Source organism: Muscardinus avellanarius, assembly GCF_963383645.1.
Source record: "Muscardinus avellanarius genome assembly, chromosome: 10".
In the NCBI taxonomy this organism is placed as follows: domain Eukaryota; kingdom Metazoa; phylum Chordata; class Mammalia; order Rodentia; family Gliridae; genus Muscardinus; species Muscardinus avellanarius.
Window position 1 is genome coordinate 80,888,216 of NC_137796.1, and position 14,615 is coordinate 80,902,830.

Below are 14,615 nucleotides of genomic sequence, written 5' to 3' on the forward strand. Positions count from 1 at the left end.
GAGCTTTGGGGAAGAGCTAGACACGCCTACAAATAAATAACTGGGACAAGAGGCTGGGGCCCTAAATACAGGTTCCTGTTTCACTCATTCGTGAAACAGAGCCAGGAACTGTGCCGGGTACATAGTAGGTGTTCAGCAAACATCAGTGGTACATTTTAGAAATAGTGAAAGGGAGCCAGGCATGGTGGCGCACGCTTGTAATCCCCGCGCATGGGAGGCGGAGACAGGAGGATTGCGCAGGTTTGAAGCCAGCCTTGCTGGCTTAAGAGACCCTGTTTCCAAATAAAAATATAAAATAGGTCTGGGAGTGTAGCCCGGAGGTAGAAGGGTTTCCAGGAACCCCAGTACCAAAAAAAAAAAAAAAAAAAAAGAAAGAAAGAAAGAAAGAAAGAAAGAAAGAAAGAAAAAAGAAAAAAAAAGAAATAGTGAAAGGGAGCCCAGTATGGTGGCGCACACCTATAATCCCAGTACTCCTTATGCTGAGAGAAGGTTCTCAGTCAGCCCTCAGCAACTTAGGCCCTTAGCAACTAAGTGAGACCTTGTTTCAAAATAAAATAAAACAGGGCTGAGGATATATCAGAGGTAGAATTGCCCCCTGGGTTCAATACCCAGGATCACATAGAGGGGACGGGAGAAAATCTACCAGGTTAACCCATCTTTTCCAGGTCTTCTGCTAGTGCCCGTCACTTGTGGCCAGTCACATGGTGCTTTCTTGAGTGGCATCTTTTTAAGTTCTCAATGTCACCATCGGCCAACATAATACTCCACTTTGATGGCAGGGAAGTCCAGGGGGCCGGCTTCACCCCAATCGCTGCTCCCCCACTCTGGAACACACTCCTGCAGTGCGGTCCTCTGAGCACCGCCTGTGTCTCCTCCCTCTGCCCTGTCCCCACGCTCTGCACTGCTGAGGCCAGGCTGCTGTGTGTTCAGGAGTGGGGTGTTCAAAGCTCACAGTGCTTCCAGGCTGGAAGTTCTCCTCGGGTCTCTGTTCTCACTTGAGCTTCAGGGGGGCTCTGTTCAGAGGCAGAGGGAAGACATGCTGGGCCCTGGCTCCTTGGTGCAGTCTGAGCCCCTCTTGGTCCTCAGAGGGAAGGACCCCAGGCCCCCTGCCTCTCCCAGCTTCCCCAAGTGCCCACATTCACAGAGGCCTGCTGTCACCATGTGCCATCCGGGCACCGAGTGTTTATTATTAGAGTCCAACTTTTATCCGCACCGCGGAGAAAGAGGGAAGGGGAATTAGAGAGAGGGGAACCCGGACCAGACCCCAGACCCCTCCCCCCGCCAGAGCCCAGGGCATCTGCCCTGTTGGGCCAAGGAAGACTTCGTGAGATCCCTGAGGGCCCCGGGAAGAGGGGGCTGGGAGCTGAAGAAGAGAATTGGGTGGCCTGCTTCTCCACTGGCGCCCCAGGCCTGGAGCCCACCCTCCCTTTGAAGGGCTTCATACCCCAACCTGAGGAGCCTTAGCCGGCTCTTCCCACAAAGCCTGAGAGGAGGTGCTTCCCTGGGCAGGCCGTGAAGCGCGCCGCGGTCTCCTCTGCCTGTGGCCCTGTGCACCCCCTGACCTCCACTGTGTGCACGACGGACCTCCCGTGCTCCCAGCTCCCTTGGCCTGCTGGGTCATCCAGCTACGCTGTCTTGCCCCATCATAAATTCTTCTGCTATCTGCCTCTGTCCTCTCCACGGCCTCAGGGTCGATGCATATGGTGGCCTGTACCCCTCCTCTAAACTCCTGGCTGGTGTGGCCTTGGCACAGCTCATGAGGTGAGGGCTGGGGGGAAGACCCTGGTATGGAGAGATGGGGCCTGAGGCTGGGGCTTTAGGGGCCACCCGGTCTTGGGTTCTCCTGGGCCAGAGAGGGACTTGGGGAGGCTATGGGCCACCAGTCCTCCGCCAGGATCTTCCTGCAGCCGGCTTGAAAGGAAACAGCTCTCCAGCCTGGATGGTGGTACACCAAGAGTTAGGCCATTCTTTTGTCTAGCTTAGATCTGGCTTCCTCGTCCACCCACTGAGAGAGAGGAGGGGAGGGCCCTGTGGAATCGGGAGGGGAGGCATCCTGGTCTGGCACCTCCCAAGGTGTGCCCAGGCCTCTGAGCTGAGGTGTAGACACAGCAGACTGCGGACTAGTGCCTCTCACTGGCAGCGGTCCCCAGCCTGGTGAGCTGGCATCAAGCAGGAAGGGGGCAGGGTGATCCCTGTGTTCTAGACGGCTCTTTGTTCCCTGGACATGAAGGATGGGCAGGAGGGGGGGGGTGGGCACCCTTCAGGAGCAACATGGTCTGGCTCCCTTTGGGCAGAGTACCCGCCCTCGAGGTCTCCCCGGTCCCATCTGTCCACGTGCTGGTCCCCGGGACCTCTCTGTAGCAGTGGGGGGTGCAGCCCCCTTCATTCTCAGGTCCTGGGGCCCGGCGTCTCCCTGTCCTAGCAGGCCCCATGCTGGGTGTGTCTGGGCTCAGAAGCCCCCACTCTCAGAGCTGCTCCGGCTTTGGTAGCTGGGACTGGGGGTCCGGGAGGGACTGCGTGTGCGGCTGCGGGTCCCGTGGCTGCGACTGCTGTAGCTTCCGTGGCTGCGGCCGGGGCTGGGGCTGCGGCTGGGGCTGCGGCTGGAGTAGTCGCTGCTCAGGCGGCTGGAGGAAGAGGAGGGGCTGGGCCGGTAGTAGGGGATAGGACGCTTCCGGGCACTGCCAGGAAGGAAAATCGGATTACGGTCCAGCCAGGACCCAGAGCTCCGCCTATTCTGGGCTCTCGTTCAGGCCCTGAGCCTCATCCTAGCGGTGGCCAGGGCTTCCTGCCTCAGTTTCCCCTGAGCCCTATTCTTCGAAACACCTACCACCTCTAACGGAATTCGAGTCGCTTGCCAGTGCCATGCTGATCTTTGGTTTTCTTCACCTGTCTGCATGGAAAGTTCAGGTCGCTCGCTTGATCTGAGTATGTGCTACTATTTGTTGAATGAATGAAACTGTTTTTTGTTTTGTTACTAGGGACTGAGCCTAGGAGCATTCTGCCTCTGAGCTCTACCCCCAGCCTTATTTATTTATTTAATTTGCAGTACTGGGGATGGAACCCAGGGGCATTCTATCTCCACCCCCAGCCCTATTTTTATTCTTTATTTTGAAACAGGGTCTCACTGAGTTGCAAAGGGCTTCACTAAGTAGCTGAGGCAGTCCGCGAACCGAGATCCTCCTGTCTCAGCCTCCCAGATGCTGGGATTATAAGCGTGCGCCACCACGCTTGGCTATTCTTTTATTTTTGTTGCAGAGGGCCTCACTAAGTTGCTGAAGCTGTCCAGGAACCTGTGATCCTCCTGTCTCAGCCACCCAAGTACTGGGATTACAAGTGTGCGCCACCACACCTGGCTTGAAACTTTTAAATATGGACCTTAGTGCCAGAGATGGAACCAGGGTCCTTCACGTGCTAGGCAAGCGTTCTACCACTGAGCGACACAGCCTGGCTTCTTTGTGTGAATGTAGCCCAGTCCTGCTTCTCTGTCCTCCCCAGAATCAAGGATTTGAGCTTTTCAGATGACTCAAGGGGAACAGGAAGGAGACCCCTGGCCACTGCTACCCATGCCCAAGGCCTGGCCCAGTCCCACTGGCCCACTCTTCACTCAGCTACCTCCCGCTGGCCCGGAGTTAGTTTGAAGGCAGGAGGCTATGACCCGGAGAAGAGAAAAGAGAGTGGTTAAGGGGGCTACAATGCCCCATCGTGGGGTTAATTCTGAGAAAGAAAACAGGTGTACGTTAGTGGGAGGAGGGGGCAGCCTGGAAGAGGGGCTGAGGTGGGCGCCCGGTGGAAGGTGTGGGGCTCTGGTTACTTCAGGACCTTCAGCGTATGGGTGGGCTGTATGACCTGCCCGGAGGGCTCTCAAGCTTGGTGATCTGTCCTCTGGCTATGGGGCAGAGCAGGAGGGATGCCCTCTATTCCCTTGGGTACCTGGGTTCCTCAGGACTAAGAACTAGTTTGAGAATGAGACCTTGTTGGAGTTGAGGTGATGGTCAGGGAGTCCTGCTTCTTATGCCCAGAGAGGCACACCAATCTCTCAAGGTTGCCCAGCAGCTGGGCCGAGTGTGCCAGTGCCCTCCACTCATGCTAGGGTAAACTGAGGCCTCAGAGTGACTGCAACTAAGGCAGACCATCATCTCACCTATAGACCCAGGCCCAGACCCCTCCAGTCCCAGGAGTGAAACTGACCACGGCTTCTGCATAACCAGCAACACCCCAGGCACAGCATCATTGGGCTGGCTGCATGGGGTTCCTCGGACACTGGCCCCCAGAGACCATTCTGCTGTGTCTGCCCCCTCCTCTGAATTCCCCAGGGACCTGGGTGGTTAGTGAGAAAAGGAGAGGCAGACAGACAGACAGCTGACCAGAGCCAGACCAGCTCACATGGGCATCTCCCCGGCAGCCTGTGCAGGGGGGTCCACCTGGCCCCCAGGCTGGCCACAGGCCACTCAGCAGGCTGGACCTTGAGATGAAGGAGAAAAGGAGACATCATTGTCCGGAGATGGGTGTGGGCAGGGACGGAGGGGCTCCAGAGGGATGGCTGGAATCTTCCAGAGCTGAACTTCATGCCGGCTGCTGCCTCCAGGCCCTGGCTGGGGACCCTTCCCCCTGCGGAGGCTCCACCACCTGGGTCTCAGATCCCGCGGCCCCTCAGCGCCTCCCGCCCAGCCCCCTGCAAGGTGAGCCCGCAAGCCCCCCCGCTGGGCCCTCCTCTCCTTTAGCTGCCTCCCCACCCTGAGCCAGGGCCAGTCAGCCATCCCCGACGGTCACCGCGCTGGGCCGGCGAGACCTCCTCCCCGAGGTCCCCCTCACCTCCTGGGGCCGGCGGCCCTGCCCCACGGCCCCGCCCCAGCCGGCCCTTACCTGGTGATGCGCCGCGGCTCCATAAAGCTGGGCGAGTCGCGACGCCGCTTGCGGATGGGCGAGTAGCTGCGGGAGCGGCGCCGGGCGCGGGCGGCCTCGGCCTCGGCGTGTCTGGCGCGGCCCTCGCCGTCCTTGTCCCTGCGGGGCGGCCCGAGGTGAGCGGGGCGCGGACCCCGCCTCCGCCCGCCCCCGAGGGTCCCCGCCGCCCGCGCCCCCTGGCGGGCCGCGGCCGCGCTGCAGGGCGGGCGGTCCTCACCGGCCCGCGGGTTTCTTGGGCGATGGCGAGCGGCTGGGGCTACGCGCCCTCTTGTCCGGGGAGCGCGAGCGGGACTTGGAGGGCGAGCGGCTGGAGCTCCAGGACCGCGGGTGGGGGCCCGGGCTGCGCGACGAGCTCTTCCCCTCGGGGCCGCCGCGCCTGCCCGGTGGGTCCGGCGACGGCGAGGTGCTGGCCGGCCGCGCGCGCGGGGGCCGCTCCTTGGCCCTGGAGGAGGGGCGCAGGGGCTCAGCGGGCTCCGCCGGGGAGCTGGCTTCCCCCGAGGGGGGAGCCGCGGGGGGGCGCGGGGGGGAGCAGGGGGCGGCGGGACCCACAGGGGGCGCGAGAGCTGGGGCTGGCGGTGGCAGGGAGCCCGTGGAGGGTGCGGCCACGGGGTGGCGCGGGGATCGGGCGCGGGGCGAGGTCCCTGGGGGCGCGCACCCAGGGTCGTGAGCGGGGCGGCGCGCGGGGGCGCGCGGGGCGGGGCGGGGGCCGCTCACCGCTTGCCGTGTCCGCCGTGGCCTCGCTCGGAGCCCGGCTCCGGCCCGGGGCCCGGGGCGCCGGCGCCGCCGGAGTCGCTGCTGGAGGGGGCCCGGCTGGGCGAGCGGGACGAGCCCCGGGGCGGCGCGGGCCGGGCGCGCCGGCGGCCCCTGCGGCGGGGCGCGGACGCCGAGGACCGGGAGCGCCGCCGCCGCCGCCGCCGCCGCCGCCGCCTGCCCGCCCCGCCCGCCGCGCGGCCTCCGCGGCCCTGGGACGACGGCGCGGAGCGCGGGCTCGGGCTGTCCTTCCCCCGCGCGGGCGGCGTGGGTGCGGCGGCCGCCGCCTTGTCGCGGGCCCGGGGCGAGGGCGAGCTGGGCTTCTGATGGGAGAGAGGCAGAGAGGGCACGGAGGGGCGGAGGGGAGGCGGGAGGGGTGCGCCGGGGAGACAGAGCCAGAGGTGCAAGTGGGAGAGATGGGGTATGGAGAGGAGAGGAGAAAAAGCAGAGAGAGAGAGAGAGAGAGAGAGAGAGAGAGAGAGAGAGAGAGAAGAAGAAGAAGAAGAAGAAGAAGAAGAAGAAGAAGAAGAAGGAGGAGGAGGAGGAGGAGGAGGAGGAGGAGGAGGAGGAGGAAGAAGAGGAGGAGGAGGAGGAGGAGGAGGAGGAGGAGGAGGAGGAGGAGGAGGAGGAGGAGGAGAGAGGCAGGGAGAGAACCAGGGAGAAGTTAGGGAAGCAGAAAGGAAAGCGAAAGAGGAGAGATGGAGGGTGAGAGCGGGCGGGCGGGGCGGGGGGAGAAAAGGAGAGAGGGCTTTCACCAGGCCCCGGCCGCGGGCTGCCAGTCCCGGAGCATCGCACACACGGTTCCCCGCGCCTGCCCTGCCTCTGCCTCTCCTGAGTGTCCACCTTCTGGCCTCACCAGTGCAGCGCATGCAAGGTTCTCAGCATGCAAAACACAAGAGGGACGGAGCGGTGGGGTAGGGGCTGCAGGGGAGGGGGCTCCAAGACCGGCACCGGGGCTGGCATTGACCCCCGCAAGGGGCGAACGATTCCCGGCAGAGAGAAGAGAGAGGGCGGCTCCGGGAGGCCGGGCCAGGGCCGGCCCACCAGGCCAGGCCCCCCCAGCGCAAAGGGGTGGGCAAAGGAGATGGAGGGGGTCACACGGCACACAGATGGGGGCGGGGCGGGGCGGGACAACTGAACTCAAAACTGAACCGAAGAAAGGGAGGAAAAACAGAAATAAATAAATAAATAAACAAAACCAAAATCCACAAATGTCATTAGATACCAAACTCAAAACCAATGATCTCCTGGGGAACCTGACATTTTTCTGTTAATATTTTTCTTTGTTTTCCGGCCCTGCAGAGAGCTCTGGAGCTGTCAGTAGCACCCGACTGTCTTTCTGTTTCTCTCTTTTCTTTTTTTTTTCTTTTCTTTTTTTAAGTTCTGATTTTTAAGTCCCTCTTGGTTAACGTCCACTTACCAATAAAGTGGCACTTCCTCCTTTAGTAGGTAAGGTGTGTAAGAGAAGGGAAAAGTGTGGTAGCATAAGTTCATCATTAGATTCACAAAAACGCAAGAGAGATAGAGAGAGAGAGAAAAAAACGCAACCACCCCACTCTAGGCCTGAGAAGAGGCCACGCCGCCTCTGCAGGGACCGTGCTGGCTCCCTAGCCGAGGGGCACCTCTTGGCTGACCGCCGGATAGAGATGCCAAAAGTATTTTTTTTTTTTTTCAAAAGTGGAGTTAGGACACAGATCAGGATACAGAAAACCAGAAAGGGTACCTGGTACTGTTGAAAGGGCCCTGGCTGGGAACCAGAGTTCGAGAGCCTGCTACTGTCTCACCAAGGAAGCCTGGCCAGGTTGCTTTTCTATCTGGGCCTCTGTTTTCCCATTTACAAAAAGAGCAGGTTGGCTTTTGCTTCCTGATGTCTCTCCCAGGATAAATATTTCAAGATTTTCTGCCCCCCCCACCAGCCTCCCCATCCCTCTCCCTGCATAGAACTGACCCCTTCTCCTGTCCTTAGGCTCCCATCTTGTAAGAGCTGATATTGATCTGTTTATGGTCCCCTTCCCTTTTCCAGTCACCATTATCAGCTTGGCTTTGAGCACCTCCAGGCAGCTCTGGTATCTGATCTGGCTCCAGAACCCATTTTTAGCATTAAACTTGGTACCTAGTAAGGCCTCAATACCATTTGCTAAGGAAGGAAAAATAGCTTTCACAAAGGCAGGTAGAGCCAGGAAATACGCCCCATTGGTAGAGAGGCACAATCAGCTCCTGATTGGCGATTGAAGTGGCCAATGATCACTAGCCATAGATGGTGAGAGCCACCACCCAAAGCCATGGGCCATAAAGATTTCTCCTGAGAGAGCCTGGTGTCTCCATGTGGGACAGAGGCAGGCGTGGGGGCAGAGTGGATATTACCTAGTAGTGAGGCGCCCCTCCAGCAGCCTTGACTCTCTTGATTCCCCACTCACCCTTCACTCTAGGCCAGGAGAGTCAGAGCTTGGTTGTCCAGCCATAGCCCCTCTGAGATGGCAGCTCCATTCTCAGCAGACCTGACCAGGAGACCCTTAGCTCTCTGCCCCAGCAGTGCCTCATCACTCCCGAGCCCCAGCCCTAGATTCTATCATTCCGCACATTCTTTTCCCTTAAGAGGAAGCAAATAAGAAAGACATCTCCAGGATCCTCCTATGTGCAGCCTCTGTCCTGTGCCCTGGGCGGTCAAAGTGTTAGGTGAACGGGTGGGAAAGCTTTGGAACCAATGTGCAATAACCCAGAGCCCAGGTGGATTCTGGATTCCTCCTTTAAGATGTCAAGGGAGGAAGCAAGGCCAGTGGACAGAATACTGCCCTTGGGAGTCAGGACCCAGATGTGAACCATGGCTCCAAACCAGAATCTGGATCTGAGCCAGAGACCTCGGACTCGAGGGCAGGGGTCAGCAGCAGGAGGAGGCCAAGGCCGTGATGTCCTTCTTACACACATGCCCACTGTCGCTGGCTGGAAGTGAGATGTGCTATGCGGAGGGTGGCACGCCCACATCAGAGTGCTGCCCCCAGCCACTGAGGTCCCAGCCTCTGGACCAGATCTTCCAGGCCGAGCGGGCCTGCTGAGTCTTACAGTCTAGGCTCCCGCCTCTGCCACACAGGCATCCCTCTTATCTCTTTCAAGCCGATTGGCCTGCCCCAGCCCGAGGTGATAGTAATGGGTGAAATGGAACACCCTGGGTTCAGGGTGATTCAGTTTTCTATGAGACTTTATACAAGTGACCTAATGCTGGGGGGCTCAGTTTCCCCGCTGGTAAAGTGGTGGCAACTGGAGTTTTGGCTGGTTTGGTCTGTACAGGGATTGGAAGGCATGGTGTCCTCAGAGACTAACAGGGTCAGGGGAGTGCAGGAAGGCCTAGGGCCCAATAGGCGTATCCCCTGAGGCCCAGGAGGGCAGAGGATGGGAGTTGCTAATGGGTAGGATGGCAGAGAGACCTTTTTATTTTTATGTGGTATTGGGGATGGAACCCAGGGGCATTCTACCTCCTAGCTGTACTCCCAGCCCTACTTTTAATTCTTTATTTTGAAGTAGGGTCTCAATAAGTTGCAAAGAGCCTCATTAAGTAGCTGAGGCTGGCTGCGAACCTCAATCCTCCTGTCTCAGCCTCCCAAGTACTGGGATTACAAGCGTGTGCCACTACTCCCGACTGCAGAGAGAACTTTCTCTAAGGGAAGACTCCAATCTCATGTCCTCCACTCGTCCCTTCTCGAGGAAAGGATTACCACAATCTGGCCAAAGGCTGAGCCTTGTCTTCAACCTGGCTGGATCTCATTCTTCAACAGAACCCAGGGAAGACTCAAGGCCTGACACCACGGGATGTCCTAGCTGAACAGGACTGTGGCAGCCAGAGGCCTCCAAGGTCTCCTCCAGGAAGCTTGCTGTTTTGTTTTGTGGTGCTGGGGACATAGAAAGGGATGGCGTGCTCCCCTGATGCTGGCACTCTCAAGTCAAGGACAAGGGAGCACCTGGGGTGCCTTACACCTGCTTCCCTCCAGGCCTCACTCCTCCTTGCCTTGGCCTCAGTGTTGGTGGGTCCCTGATCATAGCAGGCAGTCCTGGAGGATGGAGCCTCCATGCCCGCCTCAGGCTAGGACACTGCCCGACAGGATCCGGAGAACAACTCTCTTGTCTCCCTCCCGGAATCACACAGGATTTGTAGAATATTCTGAGTGGGTGAGTGCCCCAGCATCTGCCCTGGGATAAGCACAGAGTGGGAAGGAATAGCTAGACCCTCTCTTTTCTTTCTTTCCTCTCTTTCTTTTCTTTCCTTTCTTTCTTTTTTTTTTGGGGGGGTATGTGTGTGTGGTACCTGGGGAAGTCTACCTCCCCGCTACATCCCCAGTCCTATTTTGTTTTTATTTCAAAACAGGGTCTCACTAGGTTGCTGAAATCTCACTACTTAGGCTGTCCTCAAATCTGCAATCCTCCTGTCTTGGCCTCCCAAGTACGGGGGTTACAGGCGTGTTCCACTATGCTTGTTTGACCTTCTCTTTTCATAGCTGAAGATGGAGGCCCACTGAGACCTCACAATGGCTGGAATACCACATTTTTGTACCTGCTCCTGGTGGGAAGGAAACAGCTGGGAGAGCAGGGGCAGGGGAGGTGGGCTCCCCCAGGGTCTACCTCTTGCTCCACTACTCTTGGTGTGACTTGGAAGTCACAATCTCAGGACCTAAACCTGGTTCTGCCCTAACCCCCTAGGGGCCCTGGCCCCTACTGACTGTCCCTTATGGATCATTCTGCATCAGTGGATACCATTGAGGTGCTCAAATTTAGAAGATGGAAGGACGTTGGGGGGCTGAAGGGGACAGGTAAGCTAAGAGTCCACTCCATCCCCCAAATCACCCCACAGAAACTTTGCCAAGTAGGCCCTCAAAAGTCCAGTGCCTGCTCCTCACCCACTCAAAGATACTGTACCGTCACACCCAAAGATGGAGCTGTGAGGATCAGCTCTGGTGTTAGCTCCCACCCAGAGCCGTGCAGCTCCCACCCCCAAGCTCTGTCCTGCTGCCAGGAAAGGCTTTGGGCCGAGCCCAGAGCTCCACCTGCTGGAGTCAGCCCGTGGGATGGGCTCTTTCCTTGTGCCTGAGCTCGGCTAGAACGTCCTCCAGGATCTGGAGCTCAGGAGGCCCAGCACAGTCCCTCCACCACTGCCAGTGGCCCAGGTGGATCCTGAGGGCCAGGCCAGGGGTGACCAAAGCCCCGGGGGCTGGCAGGGATGAAGGGTGAGGGACTTAGTAGCTACTCCAGACAACAGAAATCAAATTGGCTCAACCGCAGCATACAGTTCAAGAAAGGACACAAACTTAGAATGCTAAACCACACAGAAATGCACTGGGACAGCAAAATGAGAGAAAGGGGATGAGAAGGCGGGCTGGGTGCAAGGGCTGAAGAGGAAGGAGGAGGGGCAGAGAAGGTGGAAAAGGGGGATGGATCAGAGGGTCGTCAGGGGAGAGTGAAGGAAACCAAACAACAAACCGAGAAACACAGCTGTGTAGCTCATTTGGAGAAAGTGCAAATTACAAATGAGTAATCACTAAAAGAAATAAAGAAAAAAGGGAGGAAGAGAAAAACCAACCAGAGCGAGGTTGAGAGAAAGAGAGACAGAAAGAAAAACCACATTCAAACCAAGCAGAGTGGCGGGGCTTATCTGAGATGGGAGCGAGCGGGCGCACAGCTGAGCTGGGTACCTACCTTCTCAGTGGTCAGGGACAGGAATGCAATAATAAAAAAGAAAAGAAGGTCTCCGCATTGGGAATGCAGAACGGGGCAAAGACACAGTGGCTCTAAGCTGCACTCCCCGTCTGAGCCAGCAGATGGGCAGCCAGTGTGTAGTGTGGCTTTCGGTCTGTCCCAGGGACGGGAGGGGCTCTTGCCCAGCCATTTCTGTTTGCTTTTTTTTTTTTTTTTTTTTTTCATTTTTATCCACGAGGCTCCAATAGCCAAACTTTCCTTATTATTATTATTATTATTATTATTATTATTATTATTATTTTTACACAACAGAAACCTTCCAGAGGGCATGCAGGCAGCAGCTGATGGAAGCAAAACCACAGGGTGGCTAAAAAGGGGCTGGCAGCATGGGAGAGAGGCCCATGTCAGAGGAGAGAGATGAGGAGGCAGAGACAGACAGACAGAGAGACAAAGGGACAGAAACAATGACAGAAGGCATCAGACAAACAAGTGGACCCAGACAGAAAGAAGAGAGAAAACCTAAAGCTGCTTAAACAGGCCTGAGTGGACAGATGCAGAGGCAGAAAGGGGGAGGGGGCGTGCGTTTAAAAGGGAAGGCAACCACGGCTCAGTTTGGAGGACGGGCCCTGTCTGGGATCCACCCCATTCCCTCTCCTTCTGGCTTTAGTGTTTTAGCAAAAATGGTCCCTATTACCTTCTGGCTTTGCCCTGGGAAACTGAGGGAGCGTCCCGGGGGGCAAGCCAAGTTGCCGCCCCTGGTTCCGACTGCCTGCTATGGCTGTGGTCACTGCTTCTTCCTGGGGTGGGGGCTGTGGAGGCCTGGGGGGGCCACCGCACCTCTTTTTGACTAGTATCCCAGTCTGCCCAGTATGTGATGAAATATGGGCCAAAGAGAGCACTTTGCTCCTGAGTCTTCTCTGCCATCTGCACCAAATGGTGCCACCTTTGTTGAGGCCCCCTCGATACTATTTTTATTTGTTTTGCAGTGCTGGGGGTTGAACCCGGGACCTTGTGCATGCTAGTCAAGCACCTACCACTGGGCCACACCCTCTCCTGACCTTTCTAATGCTAGAGACGGATGGAGCCAAGGCAGGCGGCCCCACTCTGCACACCCATTATGGCCAGGGAGCTGGGCCTTGGCAAGGCTCATGGGAGCTGGAGGGAGGCCAGTGGAGGCTCCGGGTGAACTGGACCGAAAGACTTGTCTCGGGAGGTCCCTGCTCAGCATCTTGCGTTTCCACCCTGCCCTGCGTGGCCTTGAGTGGCTCCCTTCTCCCTCTGTGCCTTGTTCTTTATTTCCCCATGCTTCTGTAACATTGGACCATCTGTACCCCAATATGGGCAGGCCCCAGGGTCCCCGGGATGCGAGAGACCTGGAAGCATGCCAGAGATATCTGGAGGGCTCCCCAGGGGGAATGTTGGAACCTAGACAACCTGCAACCTCTTGCCAAATCTGGATCCTCCTGCTGAGAGCTACTGGAATGTGCTTTCTATTTACCACCTCTCTAACGGAGGGTCTTGAGGTCCAAGGGCTGGGGTCTACTTTTGGTCTACCTCTAAAAGCCATGAGAGGCTGGGTACGGTGGTGCATACTTGTAATCCCCGCACTTGGGAGGCTGAGACAGGAGGATTGCAGGTTTGAGAACAGCCTCAGCAAGTAGCGAGGCCTGTATCAATCTAACGTAAGACGCTGTTTCCAAATTAAAATAAATAGGGCTGGGTGTGTAGCTTGGAGGTAGAATGCACCTGAGCTCAATCCTCTGTGCTACAAATAAATTTAAAAAAAGCTACACGAGCCATGTGCAGTGGCACACACCTTTAATTTCAGTATTTGGAAGGCTGAGACAAGAGGATTGCAGGTTTGAGGCCAGTCTCAGCAATTTAGCAAGATCCTCGGCAACTTAGTGATAATATGTTTCAAAGTTTAAAAAAATTAAAAAGGAATGGGGAGCGGGGGTTAGTGGCGCACATCTGTAATTCTAGTACTTGGGAGGCTGAGACAGGAGGATTGCAGATTTAAGATCATCCTCAACAATTTAGACTCTCAGCAACCTAGTGAGACTCTGCTTCAAAACAAACAAACAAACAAACAAACAAACAAACAAGGCTGGTGGTGTAGCTTGGAGGTAGAATATCCCTGGGTTCAACCCCTAGTACTAAAAAAATAGAAATAAAAATAAAAGCGTGGCTGGGCATGATGACTGAGGCCTTTAATCCCAGCTACTGAGGAGGCCAAGGAAGGAAGATTAAAAGTTCCAGGCCAGACTGGGCAACATAGGGAGACCTTGTCTCAAAATGAAATAAAAAGGGCTGGGGATGTAGGTTGGTGGCAGTGGTAGAGTACTCCTGGGTTCAATCCCCAGTACTGCAAAGAAAAAAATAATAATGATATAAAATGAAAAGCTGAGCTGGGCGTGGTGGCGCAGGCTTGTAATCCCAGCATTCGGGAGGCTGAGACAGGAAGATGGCAGTTCACGGACAGCCTCAGCTACTTAGTGAAGCCCTTTGCAACTCAGTGAGACCCTGTTTCAAAATAAAGAAGAAAAAATAGGGCAGGGGGTATAGCTCAAAGGTCAAATGCCCCTGGGTTCCATCCCCAGACCCGCAAAAAAATAAAAATAAAAAATAAATAAAAAGCTGTGTGAACTGGCCCTCTCACAGTGGCAACTTCTGTAAGCAACAGAATCCAGAAATCCCTTTGAATTCAACCCTTTCCTAGGATAGTATGGCAAAGGGATTTGTTGGGAGCCACCATGTCACCAGCCTCAGTTTCAAGACCAAGGATGCATTTTTCTCTTGCCTGGAGTGTCTGGCTTTGAAGCCTTTACCTGAGTTCAGTCTCAGGTGCCCTGCAGGGTTTCCTGAGGACCTGAGGCTTGACACTGATGGAGGTCAGCAAGCTGTCCCTTCCCTGTCCCCATCCACCCAGCCCTGCCATTCTGAACTGAATCAAAGAGTCACCGTAGGATCCAGGCAATTCCCTGGGTGACCCAGGAAAGTCTCTCCCCCTGTTTGGGTTTCCCAGCTTCTTGCCAAACATTGATTAAAAACTCAGAAGCACCAACGTTGTTAATTTAACAGTTGGGACAGGGCCAGTGCGTGCCCTGGGGTAGAGGAGAGGCTGCTTGATTTGGCGGAGTCACTGAGGGAGAGTGTCATGTCTGTTTAGTTATCTTCCCTTTTAAATTCTGATTATGAGGGGAAAAATAAGTTTAGAGAGATATGTATATGATTGATGTTCACTTGATATTCAAAAACCAGCTCTGCATTAGGACGAAAGA

General features: G+C 56.4%; 1 protein-coding gene across 2 annotated transcripts in view; it reads right to left on the reverse strand.

Annotated features, from left to right (window-relative positions):
- Positions 1-2,449: 2,449 nt before the first annotated feature.
- Positions 2,450-14,615, reverse strand: part of SRRM3 (serine/arginine repetitive matrix 3) — a gene marked incomplete at both ends in the record, with an annotated part of 41,299 nt that continues 29,133 nt past the window's right edge. Inside the window, 5 exons of one of the 2 annotated variants that reach the window (XM_080704705.1) lie at positions 2,466-2,678; positions 4,384-4,462; positions 4,864-5,001; positions 5,120-5,344; positions 5,617-5,975. In XM_080704705.1, coding sequence (XP_080560831.1) covers positions 2,466-2,678; positions 4,384-4,462; positions 4,864-5,001; positions 5,120-5,344; positions 5,617-5,975 — 1,014 coding nt within the window. Of the gene's footprint in view, positions 2,679-4,383; positions 4,463-4,863; positions 5,002-5,119; positions 5,345-5,616; positions 5,976-14,615 lie in introns of both variants that reach the window. The other variant, XM_080704706.1, reaches the window with a different exon arrangement.